At 36.6% G+C, this 17,265-nt stretch overlaps 3 protein-coding genes across 15 annotated transcripts; all 3 read left to right on the top strand.

The window, feature by feature from the left end:
- Nucleotides 1–738: 738 nt before the first annotated feature.
- LOC113691672 (protein OXIDATIVE STRESS 3 LIKE 1) lies at nt 739–7,559 on the top strand. Of its 11 annotated transcripts, none has more exons than XM_072052834.1 (7): nt 739–1,444; nt 1,983–2,404; nt 2,889–2,986; nt 3,106–3,189; nt 3,331–3,489; nt 6,497–6,674; nt 6,778–7,559. In XM_072052834.1, exons 1-3 carry the CDS (start codon nt 1,011–1,013, stop codon nt 2,909–2,911), a joined length of 879 nt encoding a protein of 292 aa, XP_071908935.1. In that variant the 5' UTR covers nt 739–1,010; the 3' UTR covers nt 2,912–2,986; nt 3,106–3,189; nt 3,331–3,489; nt 6,497–6,674; nt 6,778–7,559. The 11 variants fall into 11 exon arrangements, with proteins under 11 accessions (XP_071908935.1, XP_071908936.1, XP_071908938.1 ...); XM_072052835.1 differs by having other exon boundaries at nt 6,765–7,559; XM_072052837.1 differs by adding an exon at nt 5,950–6,022 and having other exon boundaries at nt 6,497–7,559.
- LOC113692910 (uncharacterized) lies at nt 6,459–7,331 on the top strand. Its single transcript, XM_027211517.1, has one exon. The coding sequence runs from the start codon at nt 6,459–6,461 to the stop codon at nt 7,329–7,331; it is 873 nt and encodes a 290-aa protein (XP_027067318.1).
- A 3,779-nt stretch (nt 7,560–11,338) lies between the features above and the next one.
- On the top strand, nt 11,339–14,313 carry LOC113691288 (uncharacterized). 3 transcript variants are annotated; one of them, XM_027209381.2, is made up of 6 exons: nt 11,339–11,519; nt 11,620–11,781; nt 12,876–13,028; nt 13,121–13,296; nt 13,491–13,589; nt 13,946–14,313. In XM_027209381.2, exons 2-5 carry the CDS (start codon nt 11,650–11,652, stop codon nt 13,585–13,587), a joined length of 558 nt encoding a protein of 185 aa, XP_027065182.1. In that variant the 5' UTR covers nt 11,339–11,519; nt 11,620–11,649; the 3' UTR covers nt 13,588–13,589; nt 13,946–14,313. The 3 variants fall into 3 exon arrangements, with proteins under 3 accessions (XP_027065182.1, XP_027065184.1, XP_027065183.1); XM_027209383.2 differs by having other exon boundaries at nt 11,348–11,519; nt 13,491–13,597; nt 13,946–14,150; XM_027209382.2 differs by lacking the exon at nt 13,946–14,313 and having other exon boundaries at nt 11,348–11,519; nt 13,491–13,733.
- The last annotated feature ends 2,952 nt before the right edge of the window (nt 14,314–17,265 follow it).

Here is a 17,265-nt window from a genome sequence, read left to right as displayed (position 1 = left end):
TACGGAAACAATTTTGAAAAATTCAAAAATTTTGAATAATTTGCAAAACTCATAAGAATTGCTTGAAAACAATTATTTTACACAATGGAAAATGATATTCTAATATAAGTTTAAGCATTTTGTCTTTATCTACTATTTTTTCGAGCCATTAATCTAGGCAACAAAATGCAAAAAATTTAAAAAATCATTTGTCCCGTCAGACTTGCATTGTCACATCTTTTTCTCTTTGTGTTCAATTCTCTAATGATATATATAAGTATAAATTTTGTACTTTAAAAAAAAAATTGAACAACAGAAGGGCCGAGCAAGAAGAATATGAGGCGAAATTTCCCGCGAGAAAAAGAAAAGAAACGGACCTTTTATTGGGACCTTTGACCTTAATCGTATTCAAACCTCAATTTTCAAAGAAGCCGAAACAAATACGGATTTGGTTTCCACAGCTTCTGAGAATAGTGGACTCTTCCTTGGCAACAGCAAAAAACCGCATGGATCAGAATCCTTTTCAACCCTACATACCAGCGCTACCAACCCCATCAAGAAGCTACCAACGGCCAAGATCACTCTGTCCCCAAATCCGCATCCCCGTCTACTGCACGGGCGCCCATACCATAGAACTCTGTGGCTCTGTCCAATTATGATTAAAAAAAAGGAAAAAGATAATCTTGTTTAATTATCCAAATTGCAAATATTTTATTGAATTTTGTTGTCAAGACATTATAAATATAGTATTTGTCTGTGAATGATGATGGATGGATAAAGATAAGGCTGCTCCATCTCTGTCTCTCTCACACTCTCTCTCCCCCCTCTGATTATTCCGTTTCTCATCATATCTCTCTCTGTCTCAAGTCGCAGTTCCCTATATAATCCTCTCCTCTCTTCCTTAAGACCCTCCTTTTCCTTCGTTTCTATCTCCATCTACGTATGCGTAGAGAATTCTGTGTCTATAGCATACTCCTGTAAGTTTTGGAACTTCTTCGTTCGTTTTGTTCTTCTAGTTAGAGAAACCGGCGATGTCAATCGTGGTGGAGAGGGGCAATAGTAATACGACTGGTACTACGACTGCGACTGCGGCCTCTACCGCGGCTGCTGCCAATCATATTAATGGTAATAGTTACGGGCTTGATCATCATCTGATCGGACGGTCTGGACTTGGTGGACAGAGAGTGACGTGTTTCTCGATGTATGCTAATGGAAGTAAGCCGCCGGCACCGGAGTTAGGGGCAGCCGGCGCCGGAGTTGGAGCGGGGAGGAAGGTGGTGGAGGAAGAGGATGAGGGTCGGAGTGGGGAGTCATCGTCGTCGACTTCTTCGATTGGGAGGAATAGTGATGAGGAGTCATCGGCTGGACGGTCGTCGGAAGCCGGCGACGGTGAGGAGGTGCAGAGTGAGTATAAAGGCGGAGCTTTGGATAGTCTCGAGGCGTTAGAGGAGGTCTTGCCTATCAAGTATGTAGCTGTCTTCTGTTAATCCACTGTAGATTTAGGGTTTGTGCGAATTTTATGTCTAGTTTTTTTTTTTGGAATATTTGGAATTTGCGTACTGACTTTTAGCAGTCAGTATGAGGTGGAATGCATATGGTCTGAACATGATTGAGTTGTGATCATTTGGGCAGACTGTTTGAAAATTGGAATTACATCTTTATTTTGCTGTTAGATCCTGAGATGCGGTTCTTTTTTTAATATATTTTTATTTTTACCTCTTTAATCTCTACTTTGACATTTTTTTAAACTTTATTTATTAACTGAGAGAGGAGTTACATTTTTTGGACATTGACACTGAATTAACACAAGGAAGTCTTTTTTTTTTTTCATTTTCAGCTTCCATACTGTTGAATGCTTCTCTTGTAGCAATATTTATGTGAGAAATCTCACAATTACTGCAAGGCATTTAAATTCTTAGACACTTGTGCTGCTTTTTTTTTAAGTGATTTTTTTTTTGGGTTGTCTAAAGCTTTGCTGATACGGGCAATTTGACTTGTTTCAGGAGGAGCATATCACAATTTTATTTTGGTAAATCCAAGTCTTTTACCAGCCTATCAGATGCTGCAAATTGTTCGTCCATGAAAGATATTGTAAAGCCAGAAAATGCTTACACCAGGAAACGCAAAAACTTGCTTGCCTGTAATAATTTCTGGGATAAGAATCGCAATGGCATTAGAAGAAATAACAGCGGTGGGATATCAAAGAGAGCAGCAGGCTCTAGAAGTTCATTGGCTCTTGCAGCATCCATGGGCTGTACCGAGAGCAACAATAACAGCGATAGTTCCAACTCAAATTCACCATCTCGTGGCATTTGTCTTCCTCCTTTGCCACCACAAGCAAGAAGATCACTGTACAATGACTCATTGTCACCTCCGGGACAGAAGTTTTCTCCTTGGAGGTCCTTCTCTTTATCTGATCTGCAAGGTGCAACTGCAACCCCAAGCATCTCTGGCATAATGGTCAATAATAGACACGTATAGGACAGTTGAGTCCATGATCTTATGTGTTTTTCATTGTCACCCTATGAATCTAATTTGGATATATGTTCATGGAGGTGGAAATCTTTGTAAGCGCTTTGTACTTATCATCATAGATGTACCGACTTCTGGCCAGCTTCAAAATGTAACTGATATGCTATTGTCATAGCAGTCGATCCTTTGTCAAGCATTTAGTTTGTTATATATATGAAGTCTTATTCCCATAATATGTCAGGCTCCAGTGCTCTTTTTTTTTCTTCCTTGACCAAGATATATGTTGATGAAGAACCGATTGCAATGCTTTTCACGCATGAATATTGAAAATTGAAGCTTTACCTTTTTGTTCTCCTTGTACTTGGTTCAGCGATAGTTGCTTTTCATTTTGCCACTTAAGTTTGCTGTCGCTGAACCATGTTCTTCCCTATTTGCAGGGAGGGAACTTGGGGGCTGCTAAAGGGGAAGATTTCAGGTGTATTTGGTTTTCTGCATTTTGGTCCACCATTCAGGGTTGAGCTGCACATGTTTCGATGTATGCGTATGATTACAAATACTTTCCTCCTCACCGTTGTGCTTTGGATATTGGCTCAAGACTTGCTATGAGATGGTTTTGAACTCTAATTTGACCATCAAATTTTTGTTGAATTCCAGATCTGTCTCAAACTCCGCTCTAGTAAAACCAGTCAAAAAGGAAAAAAGAAGTTACAATGGCTGGAAGAAACTGTTTCTATGATGGTATGCAGATGATCTTCCTGTTATGAAGTAGTTGAGAAATGAGCATGGGTTTCCAGCTTAGGATTGTGATAGAAGGTATGAATTCCAGATGATCTTTTGTGTGAAAGAAAATTTGACCATCTAATTTTTGTTGAATTCCAGATCTGTCTTAAACTCCGCTCCAGTAAAACCAGTCAAAAAGGAAAAAAGAAGTTACAATGGCTGGAAGAAACTGTTTCTTTGATGGTATGCAGATGATCTTCCTGTTATGAAGTAGTTGAGAAATGATCATGGGTTTCCAGCTTAGGATTGTGATAGAAGGTATGAAACTAACTTCTGCTAGGCAAGTGACTTGTTGAAACTAAGTGTCTTTTCTTAACTGCCTAATGATGGACGATTTGAGCACCTTATGGATTTTATAATAGTTTAGGTAACATGCCTATCATGCAACTCATGCTATCACTCAAATTGTAGCTAAGTGTATTGGAGAAGCATTACCAGGAAAACTGAAGTTCTTAAAGTTGTTGGAATGCATATGCTGAATTAGGCATGTTAAGTTATGCTGAGCTTTTCCTAAGCACCATCCGAATGAGAAGGCTTTGAAGTTACTAGGCAGAACAAGTTTTCTAAAGCATATTACCATAATCATTCAACATTTACTAGTGATATTCCTTTTGATAGAGATGTAAAGATAATCATTTGACCAATTAGCTACATCCACATACATATATCAGTAGAGTATAGTATGACAACAGCATAAGTGTTGTTCCCAACCTTGGAGGACTAGTGAACCAGTATAGCACCAGGATTTACCAGATTTTATAACATCTATACCTAATGAGCCAAAATTGAGTACATTATATGAATGAGAAATTGAACAGAGAGGCTCCAGCTTTCTGTACTAATAAACTGAAAAAAGAAAGAGGCCTTTGTGCTTGTGATCTCATTAGAAGAAACTAGTGCTGCAGCTCATGCTATAGCCATACAGCACAGGGCCTCATGTTATATATACACAGAGTAATATGTGTCGCAATTCCCTTTGTTAAGAAGTAGGATTTTAAATGACAAAACTTACTAATAGAAGGCTGTGACCTCATTTACGAGTTTTCTAACACTAGGGGTGCTTTTGAATATCAGACAGTTTTATAACCATTATTTTACCCCATTTACGAGGTTTCCAAAAACTGGGGTTGGTTTAGAAATTGGACCGTTTGAAACAGCTTCTCACGGTTTTTTTATTTATAGCTTTTATGATCCGATTAAACGACAAATTTCAACTTTTGTATTTAGGATTTTAAAGAAAAACAAGCACCTGTATTCATAAAGCCGTATAACGACATACTTGCACTTATATAGGTAGTCAAATGTATTCATCAAATCTTCTGTATAATGACATTCTTGCGCTTGATAGGTAGTCGATAGGGTATTATTGATGTAAAAACAGTATAAAAAACTTTTGGACTTATTTATGGTTCATGACAAAAAGCTGTTTTTTTTCCACTTGTGTATTTTTTTGACTTCAAAGAAAAACAAGAACCCGTATTCATATAACTGGCTGTATAGCGACATAATTGCCCTTTACTGATAATCAATAGGGTTTCTTTGATGGGAAAGTGGTATAAAGAGTTGTTGGGCTTATTTGAGATTCCTGATAAAAAAGTGGTTTCATTCAACTTGTATATTTTTACGAGTTAAAAGAAAAACAAGAACCTGTATTCATATAATTAACCACATATCATCTTATTTGCACTTTATAGGAAAACCATAGAGTTCCATTGACGAAAAGCAGTAAACAGAATAGTTGGTCTTATTTAGGATACCTGATGAAAGGGTGGTTTTTTTTTTTTATTTCAAATAGATTGGAAAAATTATGAAGAAGGCAACTTCATGCCGAAATGCCATGTAGAATCTTAGGTCAAACCAAAAAAAGAAACATAATAATAGGACCAGATATTGCTATATGCAAATTTTATTTTTGGCCTTCGACAACATTTACTTGATGATGTCTCATAGAAAGCTTCCTTGCCTGTGTTTCTCACTATGGCTTGGCTATTGGAAACTGAGATCATTGTGTTGCACAAACACGTTACTGTAGAAATGGGGTATCATACAGAAAACCATGTCACCTTATTGTGACTGGTTCATGTTGGCAGATGAATGATCTACTAAGTTTGAATGATCTGAGATTTGATACTAATTATGTCATCTGAGGTCCCTGTTATGATACAACGCAAGGCTATCTTGGATGAACAATGCAATAGTGTATCAAATTAGCTGAGCAGTACTGAAGATATTAACATAAAACGGTTTCTCGTCATTATTCAAAATCCTAATCTCGTACCATGTTACTATTGTGGATGCATGACTGATTATTGGCCACTAGATGATAATAAGCTGTCTTTCTCCTGGTCTACAAGTAGTGGGATGGGGACATTGAACAAATTGACGAGTAAAAAGCGTTACAAAAAACTTTTGACCTACTAGAATTACCTCAGAATGGTAATCTCTAGAAGCTTGGCTATACGGTAACTTGTTGAGTTCTTTTATCCCTTCGCCTTTCTTCATGTTTGACGTGTGTCACATAGCCAGAAAATGAATTGACTGAAACAGAAAATTTTCGCATGTGTCCAATTTTCAAGGCTCAAGATTTCTTCAAACATTAAATACAACCTACTAGCGAGGATATCTCTTGGAAATTAATACCAATATCTTATCTTCAGTTTGTTGTTTGTGGAGTACATTGACAAGAGAAACTAAAAGACTTCTTCGCACCTGTTTTAGAGTCTTGAGCTGCCTATAAATCATGTGAGTTGGAGTTGAGTTGAAAAGCAATTTTCTGAGAAGTTCCCTTCAGGTTTCTTTTCCCTTCTTTTGTACTAGTCAGATTTATTTATCCAGTTATTTCATTGTTTTATATTTTGCTTGATCTGGGTGTATATCAGCTAGTTGTTAGGAGAAATTGGTGGAGAAGACCAGCATGGAAATTCACTCTCCATGGTTTCCATGAGGATCCTGTCTTCCATATACCTTTCTGGTTCAAGGACCAGGCACCAAACTCATATGTTTGTCACTTTAGTGGAGATTAAGTGATGTACAGTTTTGATCCAGTTCACCCCATTCTTGTTGTGCCTGCGTCTCTGTGTCTGTGTGTGCTGTACCCACAAAAACAAAAAAAAACCAATTTAGTAAAGTTGCCAGTCCATTAAAATGCTAAACTGCTGAATCTATGATTTTTGTGGTGTATATGGTGGAAAATTTTTTGCCTTGTCTTTTTAAGGTTTTGTAATTCGATGTTGATGGTTGTATATGTGAATGTTGGTGTGAACAGGTTTTGGGCCATGGATCCTGAACTTTTGCCGGTTACACCCAACGAGTACGGTACTTTCCATGCAATGGATAGAGCGCTTTACTCTCTCCTTGCTGTCGATCTCTGGCGTGATCCTTATGAGTCTGTGCAAATTATGGCCCTGTGGCTTTGGATGGAGCGGCTAGGTTTCAAGAATCTTGTATTAACAATCTTATCTATGCCCCCCATGTTGATAAATAAATATGCTGACGAGGCTTTGACATGTGTCAAATGTGTTAATGACCCTCAGTTTGTGCTTTCAGCTGAAGTCAATGAAATTCCTGCAACTTCTAGACTCGTGAAGAAGAGGATCACTCTCCAATATTTTCATGAGAATAGGCCCATTGTGGTGAAAGAACTTCGGAATGTTGTAACTGAAACTTGTGCCATGGCTTTACAGGATGTCATAGAGGATGCTGTCAAGAAGCATAATGCATACGAGTCTTTGGTTAACAGCTTTTCTAACTTGGGTTTTGTAGGTGAAGCATGTGGAGACTACAGGAATGCTAATGGGGCATCACAAGAGGAAAGGACCATGTTTGTTACATTTTCGAAGGGCTATCCTGTTGCAGAATCAGAAGTCACGGAGTTCTTCACTAAGCTGTTCGGGAATTGCATAGAGGCCTTCCACATGCAACCAGTGAGGTCTGATGAGCAACCATTGTATGCTCGAGTAGTGTTCTCTACGCCTAAAGTCATTGACTTGATTCTCGGTGGTGTTACCAAGGCCAAATTCACCATAAATGGGAAGCATCTCTGGATGCGCAAATTTGTGCCTAAACGCAAGAGCTCCTTCCCTCGGTCGCGTCGGCCATAGAATCTGTTGGTCCTTGTCGAATCCCCTTGTCCAACAGTTGTGGTCCTTTTGTGTCGGAAGTCTTATAGTTGTGTCGTAAGGGGTCTCTCAGTAAAGTCTCGGTTTAAATTTGTAAGTTGTTGTCAATCAAGTCCAGGGAGGGACGCTTGTTCACAGTTGTACTGCTGTTAAAAGCTTTCCTTGCGTGCTGCAATACAAGTCTTATGAATATTGCCATTTTTGACTGCAGATTATGTATTTACATTGCGACTGGATTGATGAAATCAAGAACATTCAGTAGAACTAGTTTAATTTATGCCGTTGAGCATTGATGGATTCCAGAAGGGCCACAACAGTTCTGCAGAGCATAGTTGTTTGGAATTAAAATTGTTTCTCTGAGTCGTTTCTGGTTGGAGAGACGAATGAAAAGAATCATTAGTCATTTTGGACTAATTTCACGCGCAAGTTTTTGTTTCATACTGTATGTTTTAATCATCCTTGAGAAGAAGCCCCTATTTTATTGAAACGTCGAATTGTCTTTGCACAAAACTAGGAAATTTTTGGGTCGGATGTTGTGTGGATCCCTGCAAAATTGTTTTGAGTTTCCGTTTGGATGGATGTCTTTTTGGAGTGTTTTCTTGATAAATTTTATCATTTCATATTTGTGTATAAATGTATATATGACATTAAAAAGTGACTGGAACATGTACATAAAACTTCCTCGACAACATGTTCGTAAAAGCATGTCTATCCAAGCCGAAGCATTCAAGTCGGCTACAATTTCTGGTATGATTTGGCTGCAATTAAATTATGGGTGGTCACTCGTCAACACAATTAAATTTTACCTAATCTATATTTTAAAATATTCAATAGACACCCGTTAGATAGACTCATTAATTATTTAAGATTTTGGAGTGCAATGTGACATTGACTCTCTCTTGGTCTTGCATATTTTCCCATTTCTACCATCAACATTCTAGTAAAAGAAAAGGAAAAAAATCTACTAATATTAATACATACTCATTTACTTCCAAATTGAATGCATGGATGCAATCTTAAACCGTATCCGTTCTCTTCAATTGGAAAATCTATCAATGGTTTGTGCTTCTCATTCTTCTTTCTTCTACATTTCAATTTTTATCAACGAGGCAACATGTTTGCAACTCCAAGTTAATGACCAAACCAAGCTACTCAATTTGGGAATTGAGTACTGGGTTATGAAAATAGAATAATCTTCTAAAAGATAGGCAAATCTACATCTTAGTATATTGACTTACCTTTTATGTAATTCTTCATAAAATGAAGCATATAATACAACGGTCAAGGTACAATGCTTTGGTAGATTTGGGTGCATTTGATAAAATTAAAATCTGAAAATTAAATTCTAAAATCTGAAATGTGAATTCATTAAATGAATGAATTATTAAGTACTAAATTTCATACATTTGAGTATATATCACATTAAGTGATAAGTGAATAGTTTATCACTTATTTTTAGGAGCAAGTTTTATCTAAAAAATCCAGTGCCACTCAATTAATTTAGATATTTAATTTTTAACTATAAAAAATATCTGAATATCTTAAAATTTGAATCCATTAAATTTAAATATTGAATTAAGTGATCAAACAGGGCCTTATCTTTATTGTGTCTGATTAGTTGGTTAATGATCAAGTGACATCACACACCTTGTTGTCTCTTCAACACTTATTTTTCATATTTTAAAAGAATTTACTACACTAATAAAAAATGAAAAAGAAAACGGTAATAGATAATGCTTTCCCACTGCAAACCGCTGGGACTTTTATATGCAAACGAACAAGAATTTGCATGTATATCCTACGACGGTGAAGTGGAAAAAAAAAAAAAAAAACCGAATAAGTAAATGGACGCTCAACTGCTTTTGCGCTCAATTAAGTTCTGCGGTTACCACGGTGTCGTTTTCTACCAACACGAGCTGGCATATCTGTTACCCGACTCCGATCCCGAATTCCTACATGTATTACTTGCATTTTTCAAGGTACATCCAATAAGTAGTTTGGAATTTGGATTAAAGATTATTTGGAATTCTTTTCCTATTTTTCACTGTAATATCTTCAGGACAAATAAAAACTTGTAAATTGTGCAAAAGAAAAAGACATTTTGGTCACTTTAATAAATGAAAAAAATAAATAGATGTACCGTCGAAGCAAGCATTTGTGGATAGACTGATGGCTCCATATAAAGAGTACAAAAGATAAACCAACCGATATAAAGAACCAACACATATCTTATCCTGGTTATATGTCGCCCGAATTTAAAGTTAAAAATTATCCATCATTGTTTGCAAAAAAACAAAAATTTTGACAGCTGAACTCAACGTTTCTTATATATTAACATTCAAAGCTATAAATACTAAGTATAATCTCATGGGTTATTATCACTTTACCCTCTTAAATTATATCACTACTATCAGTTTAGTCTCCTAACGTTATTTTTTAGACATTTTACCCCCATAAGTAATTCAACTCAATATGTTAAAAAATTTTGGACAAAAATACCCTTTTATTTTATAGCATTACTACATTGTTATTATCACTTTATTCGTTTGAATTATAGTGATACAATCACTTTAGTTCATAACATTATTTTCTAGACATTTTACCTCATCATTAATCTAACTAACATGGTCAAAAAATTTTAAATATATTTACCCCTTTTTTTTTTATATATAATTAAAAATAAAAAGTTGGAATGGTTATTCTTCCTTTTTTTCATTTTAAGAGATCGAAAAACATAAAAATAAAAGGATTTTTTCAAATTTCTTTTTTTCACACTTATTAATACTAGAAAAAGAAAAGGAGATAAGAAAAAAGGAGACAAAAATTAGATTTTGTGAAAAAAGAAAATAAAGAAAAGTCTAACATTATTGTATTACTTTAAGGTTATCGGGATTAGAATTAGAATTTGGTCGTAAACAAAAAAATGAAATAATTTTAAAAGAATAAAAGTATTTAATTCTTTTTTATTTGTAATTTTTTAAAAAAGAATTGAGCTCTTTTTCTCCCCTTCTCCCTCTCCATCTTTCTTATTTTTTTCAATATTAATAAGATTGCCAAGAAAAAAGAAATTAATATTTAGACTTTTTTTTCTTGATACTAAAAAGGAGAAAAGTCGCTCTAAATTTTTTATATTTTTTATTATGCAAAGAGTAGGGTATTTTCTTTTAAAGTTTTTTAACTTGCTAAGCTGGTTTAATGGTAGGATAAATTGTCTAAAAAATAACTCTAGAGGGTAAATTGATAACGAGACTATATTTTATGGGGGTAAAGTGATAATAATTTTAAGAATTAAACATGCCTCTTCACTTTAATTAACAAACTTTGTTAAATTTGACCGTTGATCTTGGGAGATAAAGTGACTAAATGATAATGTTAAGGAGGATATTGATAATAGCATCAAACGTTAAGCGGGTAAAATGATAATAACCCTAATCTCATTCACCCTTTTGAGTTGTTGTCCTAATGAAATTGAAGCAACCTCAGGTTTCGTAACAAATTTGAAATCATTTTTGTGACGTAATCGTGCCGTGCTTTTTGAATTATGCAGAATTCTTAATTGAACACAAAAATAACTGTCAAAAGAGCTAGACATGTTTCAATAATGAATTTAGTCTTGTCAAAGACTAGACACATATTATCAGAATATTTAGTTGTGCAGTAATCTAAAACTTGTTTATCAAAAAAATTTAAAAAGAATACTGAGAAATCAAAGCTGAAACGCAAAGTTATTATAATTTTTTTAATAGAAAAAATTGGTAATTCACATAATATGTCGTGTTGCTGGAAGCAAGTGACCGAGAGCGGAGAGTGCTAATTGCTTTTTTTCGGATTGAAACAAAGCAGGGAGCTTTGAACTTTGGGCCAAACTAAAAGTCTGTGTGGTAACAACTGGACCATCTTCAGAGAGATGATATGTATATTTGGGCTAAACAAGCCCAAGTACTGGAACACGCTTATGGGTCCTTTCCTTTTAGTTATCGAAGATTCTGCACCTGCTCCTCCTCAGAAAATGCCTAAGCCTAACTCTTTACTTCCAGAGTTCCGGTGAATCCGAACGGGGATACTCACTCCAGAATGATTGATTAACTGGATTTTTTGATGCTACCTAATACTGACAGTTCTAAAGCGCTGTAATCATTTTTTATAGGCAGTCTGAAAAAAAAGAAAAAGGTAATCTGGTGAACTTTATAGCACAGTAATCTGTAACTCTTTAAAGCTATTTACGATTTTCATTTTTCTTGAAATTGTTGGTGTTTTTTGTTGGCTGTAGCTTTGCTTAGTTTGAATTATTGGGGTGAAAATGGAAGCGGGTTCGAATGGAGAAGAGCCCACATCATGGGAGGAGCTTTACAACATCAATTTAGTGCCTTCAGAGTTATTTGTCAAGTTCAGAAAAGAAATTGAGGGGTATCGTGTTGGTGTCAACTTGGAGGTAGTATTTCTTCTGCCGCCTTTAATTCTATATGCTGATGGAATTAACTGGTTCAGGCTTGTGTTAGGCTTAAAAAGTAGCATGGAGTGCTTATAGCGCTGCTGATGATTAGCTTGTGTGAAGGATTTCTTGAAATTTCTCAAGTTTGGGTTGATGCAGAAGCCTAAAAGACTTGATTTTTAAGTTTTACTTTTCGAACTACTATACTTTGATTTCTAGGCTTTGTATTGTGGAATGTTGCTTCTGGTATTCCTTAAAAAATTCATCATTGGATGGCCTTGTTTTGGTAATATCGCCACCAATGGTGCTCTTTTGATGATAGTGTCAAAATTCTGAATGGTGAAATTGTGGTAGTCATGTGCTTTACCAATTGAACTCTTTTCAATAAATCAATATCAAGCTGGATGGTTTTTGAAATGACTAATACTCTTATTCATGGATATCGTACATAATTGTATTCTGTTCTTCGCGACATTGGACATCTTGGGCTCTGCATGTTTGTGTTCATTCTCCCCTTGGCATGTACTTATTGGGCACTTAGCCCAGGCTCAGCTTAAGATTTAAACCAAGGCATTTGGATTTAGATGTCTGGCTTCCCAACTAAAGTTATAGCTGGACATCCTTTTAGGACATGCATATTATTTTTAGCATTTACGGTTCTAGATTGTATATTTTGGGATATCAACTGTAGTTACTGTATGCGGACGAATGTAGGAACATCATTATAATTCTTGACTCAGATTTAATTTGTCTTTCAAAACTTTCCTCGAGCATGACTTAAGCCACTTAGCACAAACCTGAATGGTGGAGTTTTTGTATGCATGAAGTAATTGTTCTGCTTCCTGGTGAAGGACATTCTACTATGGAGATGGTAGTTGATGATACTGATGATTTATGCTTTTTGATTCTTACTTTTTAAATGCAGCAATGTGCATCTCGGTGGGAGCTTGACTGTTTGCTCTATGTACTGAGACTGTGATAATACAACTTGGCCTTACTCTTGCTGTTTCTATTGTAAACATGAGACATGTTGTCCTGTGAGATACAGCCGACATTTTGGATGCTATTAATTTGAATTCTCATTTTGACCTCAGTTCTACAATGCTCCAATCAATGAGTACCAGGCAAAGCTGGTGTTAAAGCCTTTAGCTCATGATCGGAGATGGAAGTTTATTTATGAACCTTTGCATCATGATGTGCGACTTCTTTCTAAGAAGATTCCAATAACAAAATTCCTGAATCTTCAGGTTAATGCTTTAGTTCCTTCCCACAATCCTTGACTACTTTCTAGCAAATATGTGCTAAAAATATTATCTCAAAAATTGTTCATCTGATGCAGGTAGGAGTAGGCCATAGCTTTCAGTTGCATGCCACTGGTTGGAAGTGGAAGCTTACTACCTGTTTGGGTGGGGATGGTGTCTCTAGGATTCGAAATAAAACAACACTTGGCTTATGTCCTGGTATTGATTTCCGTTTTGGGTGGAGAGCTGATTATGTGTTTCCAGAAATTACAGGGCAAGTTAGCTACTGCTTATTTGCTTTTTTACTGAAAAAAATCACGTGTTAAAACATCTCCACGTGTCATGACAAGTGCATGTAGAAGTTGGAGAGAAGTTGCAATCTTTCTTAGTCACAGCAAATAGTTTGAAATGGTAATTTTTTCCCCTTATGAGTTCTCTGAGCGGATCTTGGATGATTTTCTGTCACAGGGCTATGGGTACTGGTGAACCATTGTTCAACATGAATTCTGGACGCTTACAAGCATCACTTGACAGAATTGAGACCATATATACGCACACGTCATAATGGTAGCTTCGTATGTTTAGATCATCAAAGACTTTCATTCAAGTTTATGTACATAAGAATCTTTGCCATGATTTGTTGGAAACTCTATTAGCTAAAGTAGCTCGAGTGCCCCTTATGAAAATATAGTTGAAATCAACTTTACTGTAGTTTCCTGTGTTCTTTTTCTCGAGGAAACATTTTTTTTTATCACTATATTCTGACAACTTGTTTGAGAAGTGACCGCTTACTCTGTAAATCCATCTTGCACGTTGGAGCTTTTGCCTGGAAACTCTTAGCTGAGCCGGCAAAATTGCATCTTAAATATTCCCCATTCTGATGGCTTCAAGCATCTAACATTCACTCTTTCATGGTATGGCAGATTGTGATCTGGCTGTAGTAGTATCTTGGAAGAGTTCTATTAGGCCATTAATACGCGGCCCTTCACTATGCCTTCTATCACGTAATTGAATCAGTATCATCTGGGAAGAAATGAAGTGTTAGGTGGAACGGCACAAAAATGAATCAGGATCATCTGTGATGTGTCTACCAGGCTGTGGACACTGATGAGCTAAACAAACTTTGCAGATATTAGAGATTTTTCTTCCCTTGCACGTTACGAGTTTCTGTAGTCAAACGGTATTTCTATTCAGGCATCAGTTATTCTGAGTCTATTTTCCGTTCGATGGTTGATATGTACCAGTACTGCTGTTTTAAAGAACAGATGAAGCAATGAGGTTGCAACTTGTATTTCTTCTGGCTTTTAAACTGAGGATCATCCATAACATATAGTCATGTTGTCACCTCTTGCCCCTGGAAACCTAATGAAGTGTAGTAATTCGTAAACATTCTTTCAGTGGTATGCATGGTGGGGTTGGCCAAGTGAAGGCTCTCTTGATATCAAATTGGTTGCATCTCGACACACTTTGATAGAGCATTGTCGGACCGGCCTAGGACACAACCTTGGACTAATTTTTTGAACTCTGCGATTTTATTCAAGTCTGGAATTCCAGCTTTTACTATAGCCATTCAAATTTCTGAGGTCCACTGAAACAAAAGGTGATGGTTCAGTCGAGGTCCATCCAATCTAGCCGTTGAGCATTTGGGTCTTCTGTACAACGGCCATCTGTTTTGCCTCCTATAAAGATTCAAACTAACACCCTTCTTCCCACATATGACATAACCTCAAAACATTCTCAGACAAACATTTTTTTTTTAAGTTGTCCTGCTGAAGAATTATCAGAAATTATCTCTGTTCAAGACTAGTAGTAATGGCTTCCTCCACCAAGCTCAGAAGAAGCTCATGTTCCTTCCCAATTGTTCTCGTCTCATTCTTGAATTTCATTCTGTTCATCCTCTCTTCAGCCTCTCTTGCTCCGATAATCCTCCTCAAAACGCCACCAACTTGCCTTGGTTGGGCATTTCTCACGGTCTCTTGCATCTCCCTCCTTTCCTCTTTCATTGGCTTCTACTCTCAACTCACCCACTTTTGCTTCATGACCCACGTCTCCCTTCTTCTCACCTCATTGATCGGTCAAATACTCGCTATTGTAGCGCTGTTCAGGAAGGAAAAATCGAGTCTGTCGATGCTAAAATCACCAAGGGATCCAAGAGAAGCAAAACTTTTGGTGAGGATGGAATGTGGGGTTTTGATGGCAATGTTCGTGATGCAAGTGGGAGTCTTAATCTTAACTTGTGCTGTCCACAGCTGTTTGATGAGAGAGTATGAAGGTTTGGAAGCTGATAAAGAGGCAGTGGAGAGAAAGAGGAGCATGAGGATTGCTAAGGTGCAGGAGGAATCCATGGCCAATGCAGCAAAGTTGGCTGAGATTAAATCCAAAAAATTGGATGAGAGGGTGAAGAGCAAGTATGGGCAGTGGGTGAAAACTGATTTTGAAGGATGAAAAATTTGTAGCATCACCATCTCTCTTGCTTTTGTGTGATGGTAATTGTAGACAGTCACCATGGGGTGGCTTAGCCTGTAGCCGCCTGCCTATGCAAACAAGGGTTGCCATATATATGGCGTTTGCCAGTTGAGAAAAGAGAAATGCATAAAATATTTTTCTTGAATCCAATTTGTGCTTGAAAAATTTTCGCATTTATTCATGCATTTTGTGACGAGTCCTGCACACTAGAATGCTGCAGAAGAAAAAGGTAAAATCACGCGCGCCCAAGTAGCAGGAGAAAAATTGTACTACTACTATGTTTTTTTTTTTTCCCAAAATCCATCCCCAAAAGTTGGACTTGATGCTCTGCGATTATGAGCATTGAGCAGAGGGATAAGAATCAACCAAAATCAATACTATGTTGGTTAAAAAGTTTCAACATAATTACAATCTATATAAACACTTCTGGATGGGGAAAAAAAGGTAGCAACAATTAACAAAGAAAAATGTAATTTCTGAAAATTAACTACATGAGACACTAACTCATACTCAAACCCATTCCAGACCAGCTTACTGTCAACCATTTTTCTTTTGCTTTTTTTTTTGCTGGTTTTTTTTGGAGGGGGGGGAGGTGTTTATCTACAGTGGTAGGATGAATTCAAATAAATGAATACACATAAATTATATCTAACCAATATTATAAGAATTCATACAAATGGTGGAAACAATAACCCACGTATATTTTGGGCTTGTGGCCACCACTAAAGCATTAAAATTTGGTGGGGGTGGGAGATTAAGGGTTCAAACTTTGCCTCTTACCAATTATCACAGGAAACAGTTCTACTTAAAAAATCCATACGGACGAGCAATGCATCCATTTGATCCGACGGTGATTCAGTACCCTTCCGCTCACCCTTGAGCCTCTCCCGTTCTTAAATTTGGTCAACTAAACTAACCCAGCTGGTTTACTCCCAAGTCCCAACTATTATTGAATACATCTGGAGATTTTCGTTCAAAATTAAAACTTGTTTTTGAATATAACCGGTCACAGCAAAATTTGCCTCCACCGAAGAGAAAGTCTGAATTAGAACATAGGAAGATGAATACTTTTTGTTTATATAAATCTTTTGGATCTGTGTTAATTAGCGAGAAATGTACAACCTCCTATTCCAACAATGGTTGTTGTGCTACATAATGAATAAAAAGAATGTACAACCGCCAAATAGTGAATAAATAATAACAAAAAATACCACATGCTACATGATTGTGCCCTATCAGAATCAATAATTACGAATTGTGACATATTAGATTATCAAGTGATACAATTAGTGGGGGGTTAGTTGAGTAGTCAGAGGAGGGCTGCTAAAGTTTTTTCGGCCATCAAATTTATAGGATTCGAATTATGTACATGTTAGTTGAGGGATGAAAAAGGTGCGAGAAGGGGTGAAAGGATTAAAAAAAAGAAGAAGAAGATTATCAATTGACATTTGGTTGCAATGTGGGGATGAATATGTAGAAAGGTGGATGCTAGTCTTCCACACGTTTCTCTCAGTGAGGTAGACATCCAGTTACCATACATCCGCTCATGGTGTTAATTCGAAACAATGTGCTCAATTACCAAAGTACCGGACGCCATTTCCCTTTCACAAACATCAGCCAGCAGCATTGAAGGAAAGGAAGAAGACAGCTTCAAGTTATGGCTCTTATTCTAGATGTGGCACCATCCACAGAGTGTTTTAGGTCCACAAGCCCTCATTTGCTTGTAGGTTATGACCAAGTCCTCTGTCCTCTACTATTATTATTTTTTTAAAAAAAA

The sequence above is a fragment of the Coffea arabica genome, chromosome 6c (assembly GCF_036785885.1).
Source record: "Coffea arabica cultivar ET-39 chromosome 6c, Coffea Arabica ET-39 HiFi, whole genome shotgun sequence".
NCBI lineage: Eukaryota > Viridiplantae > Streptophyta > Magnoliopsida > Gentianales > Rubiaceae > Coffea > Coffea arabica.
The sequence above is the reverse complement of the archived record's forward strand: the minus strand, read 5'-3'. Positions and strand labels throughout refer to the sequence as shown.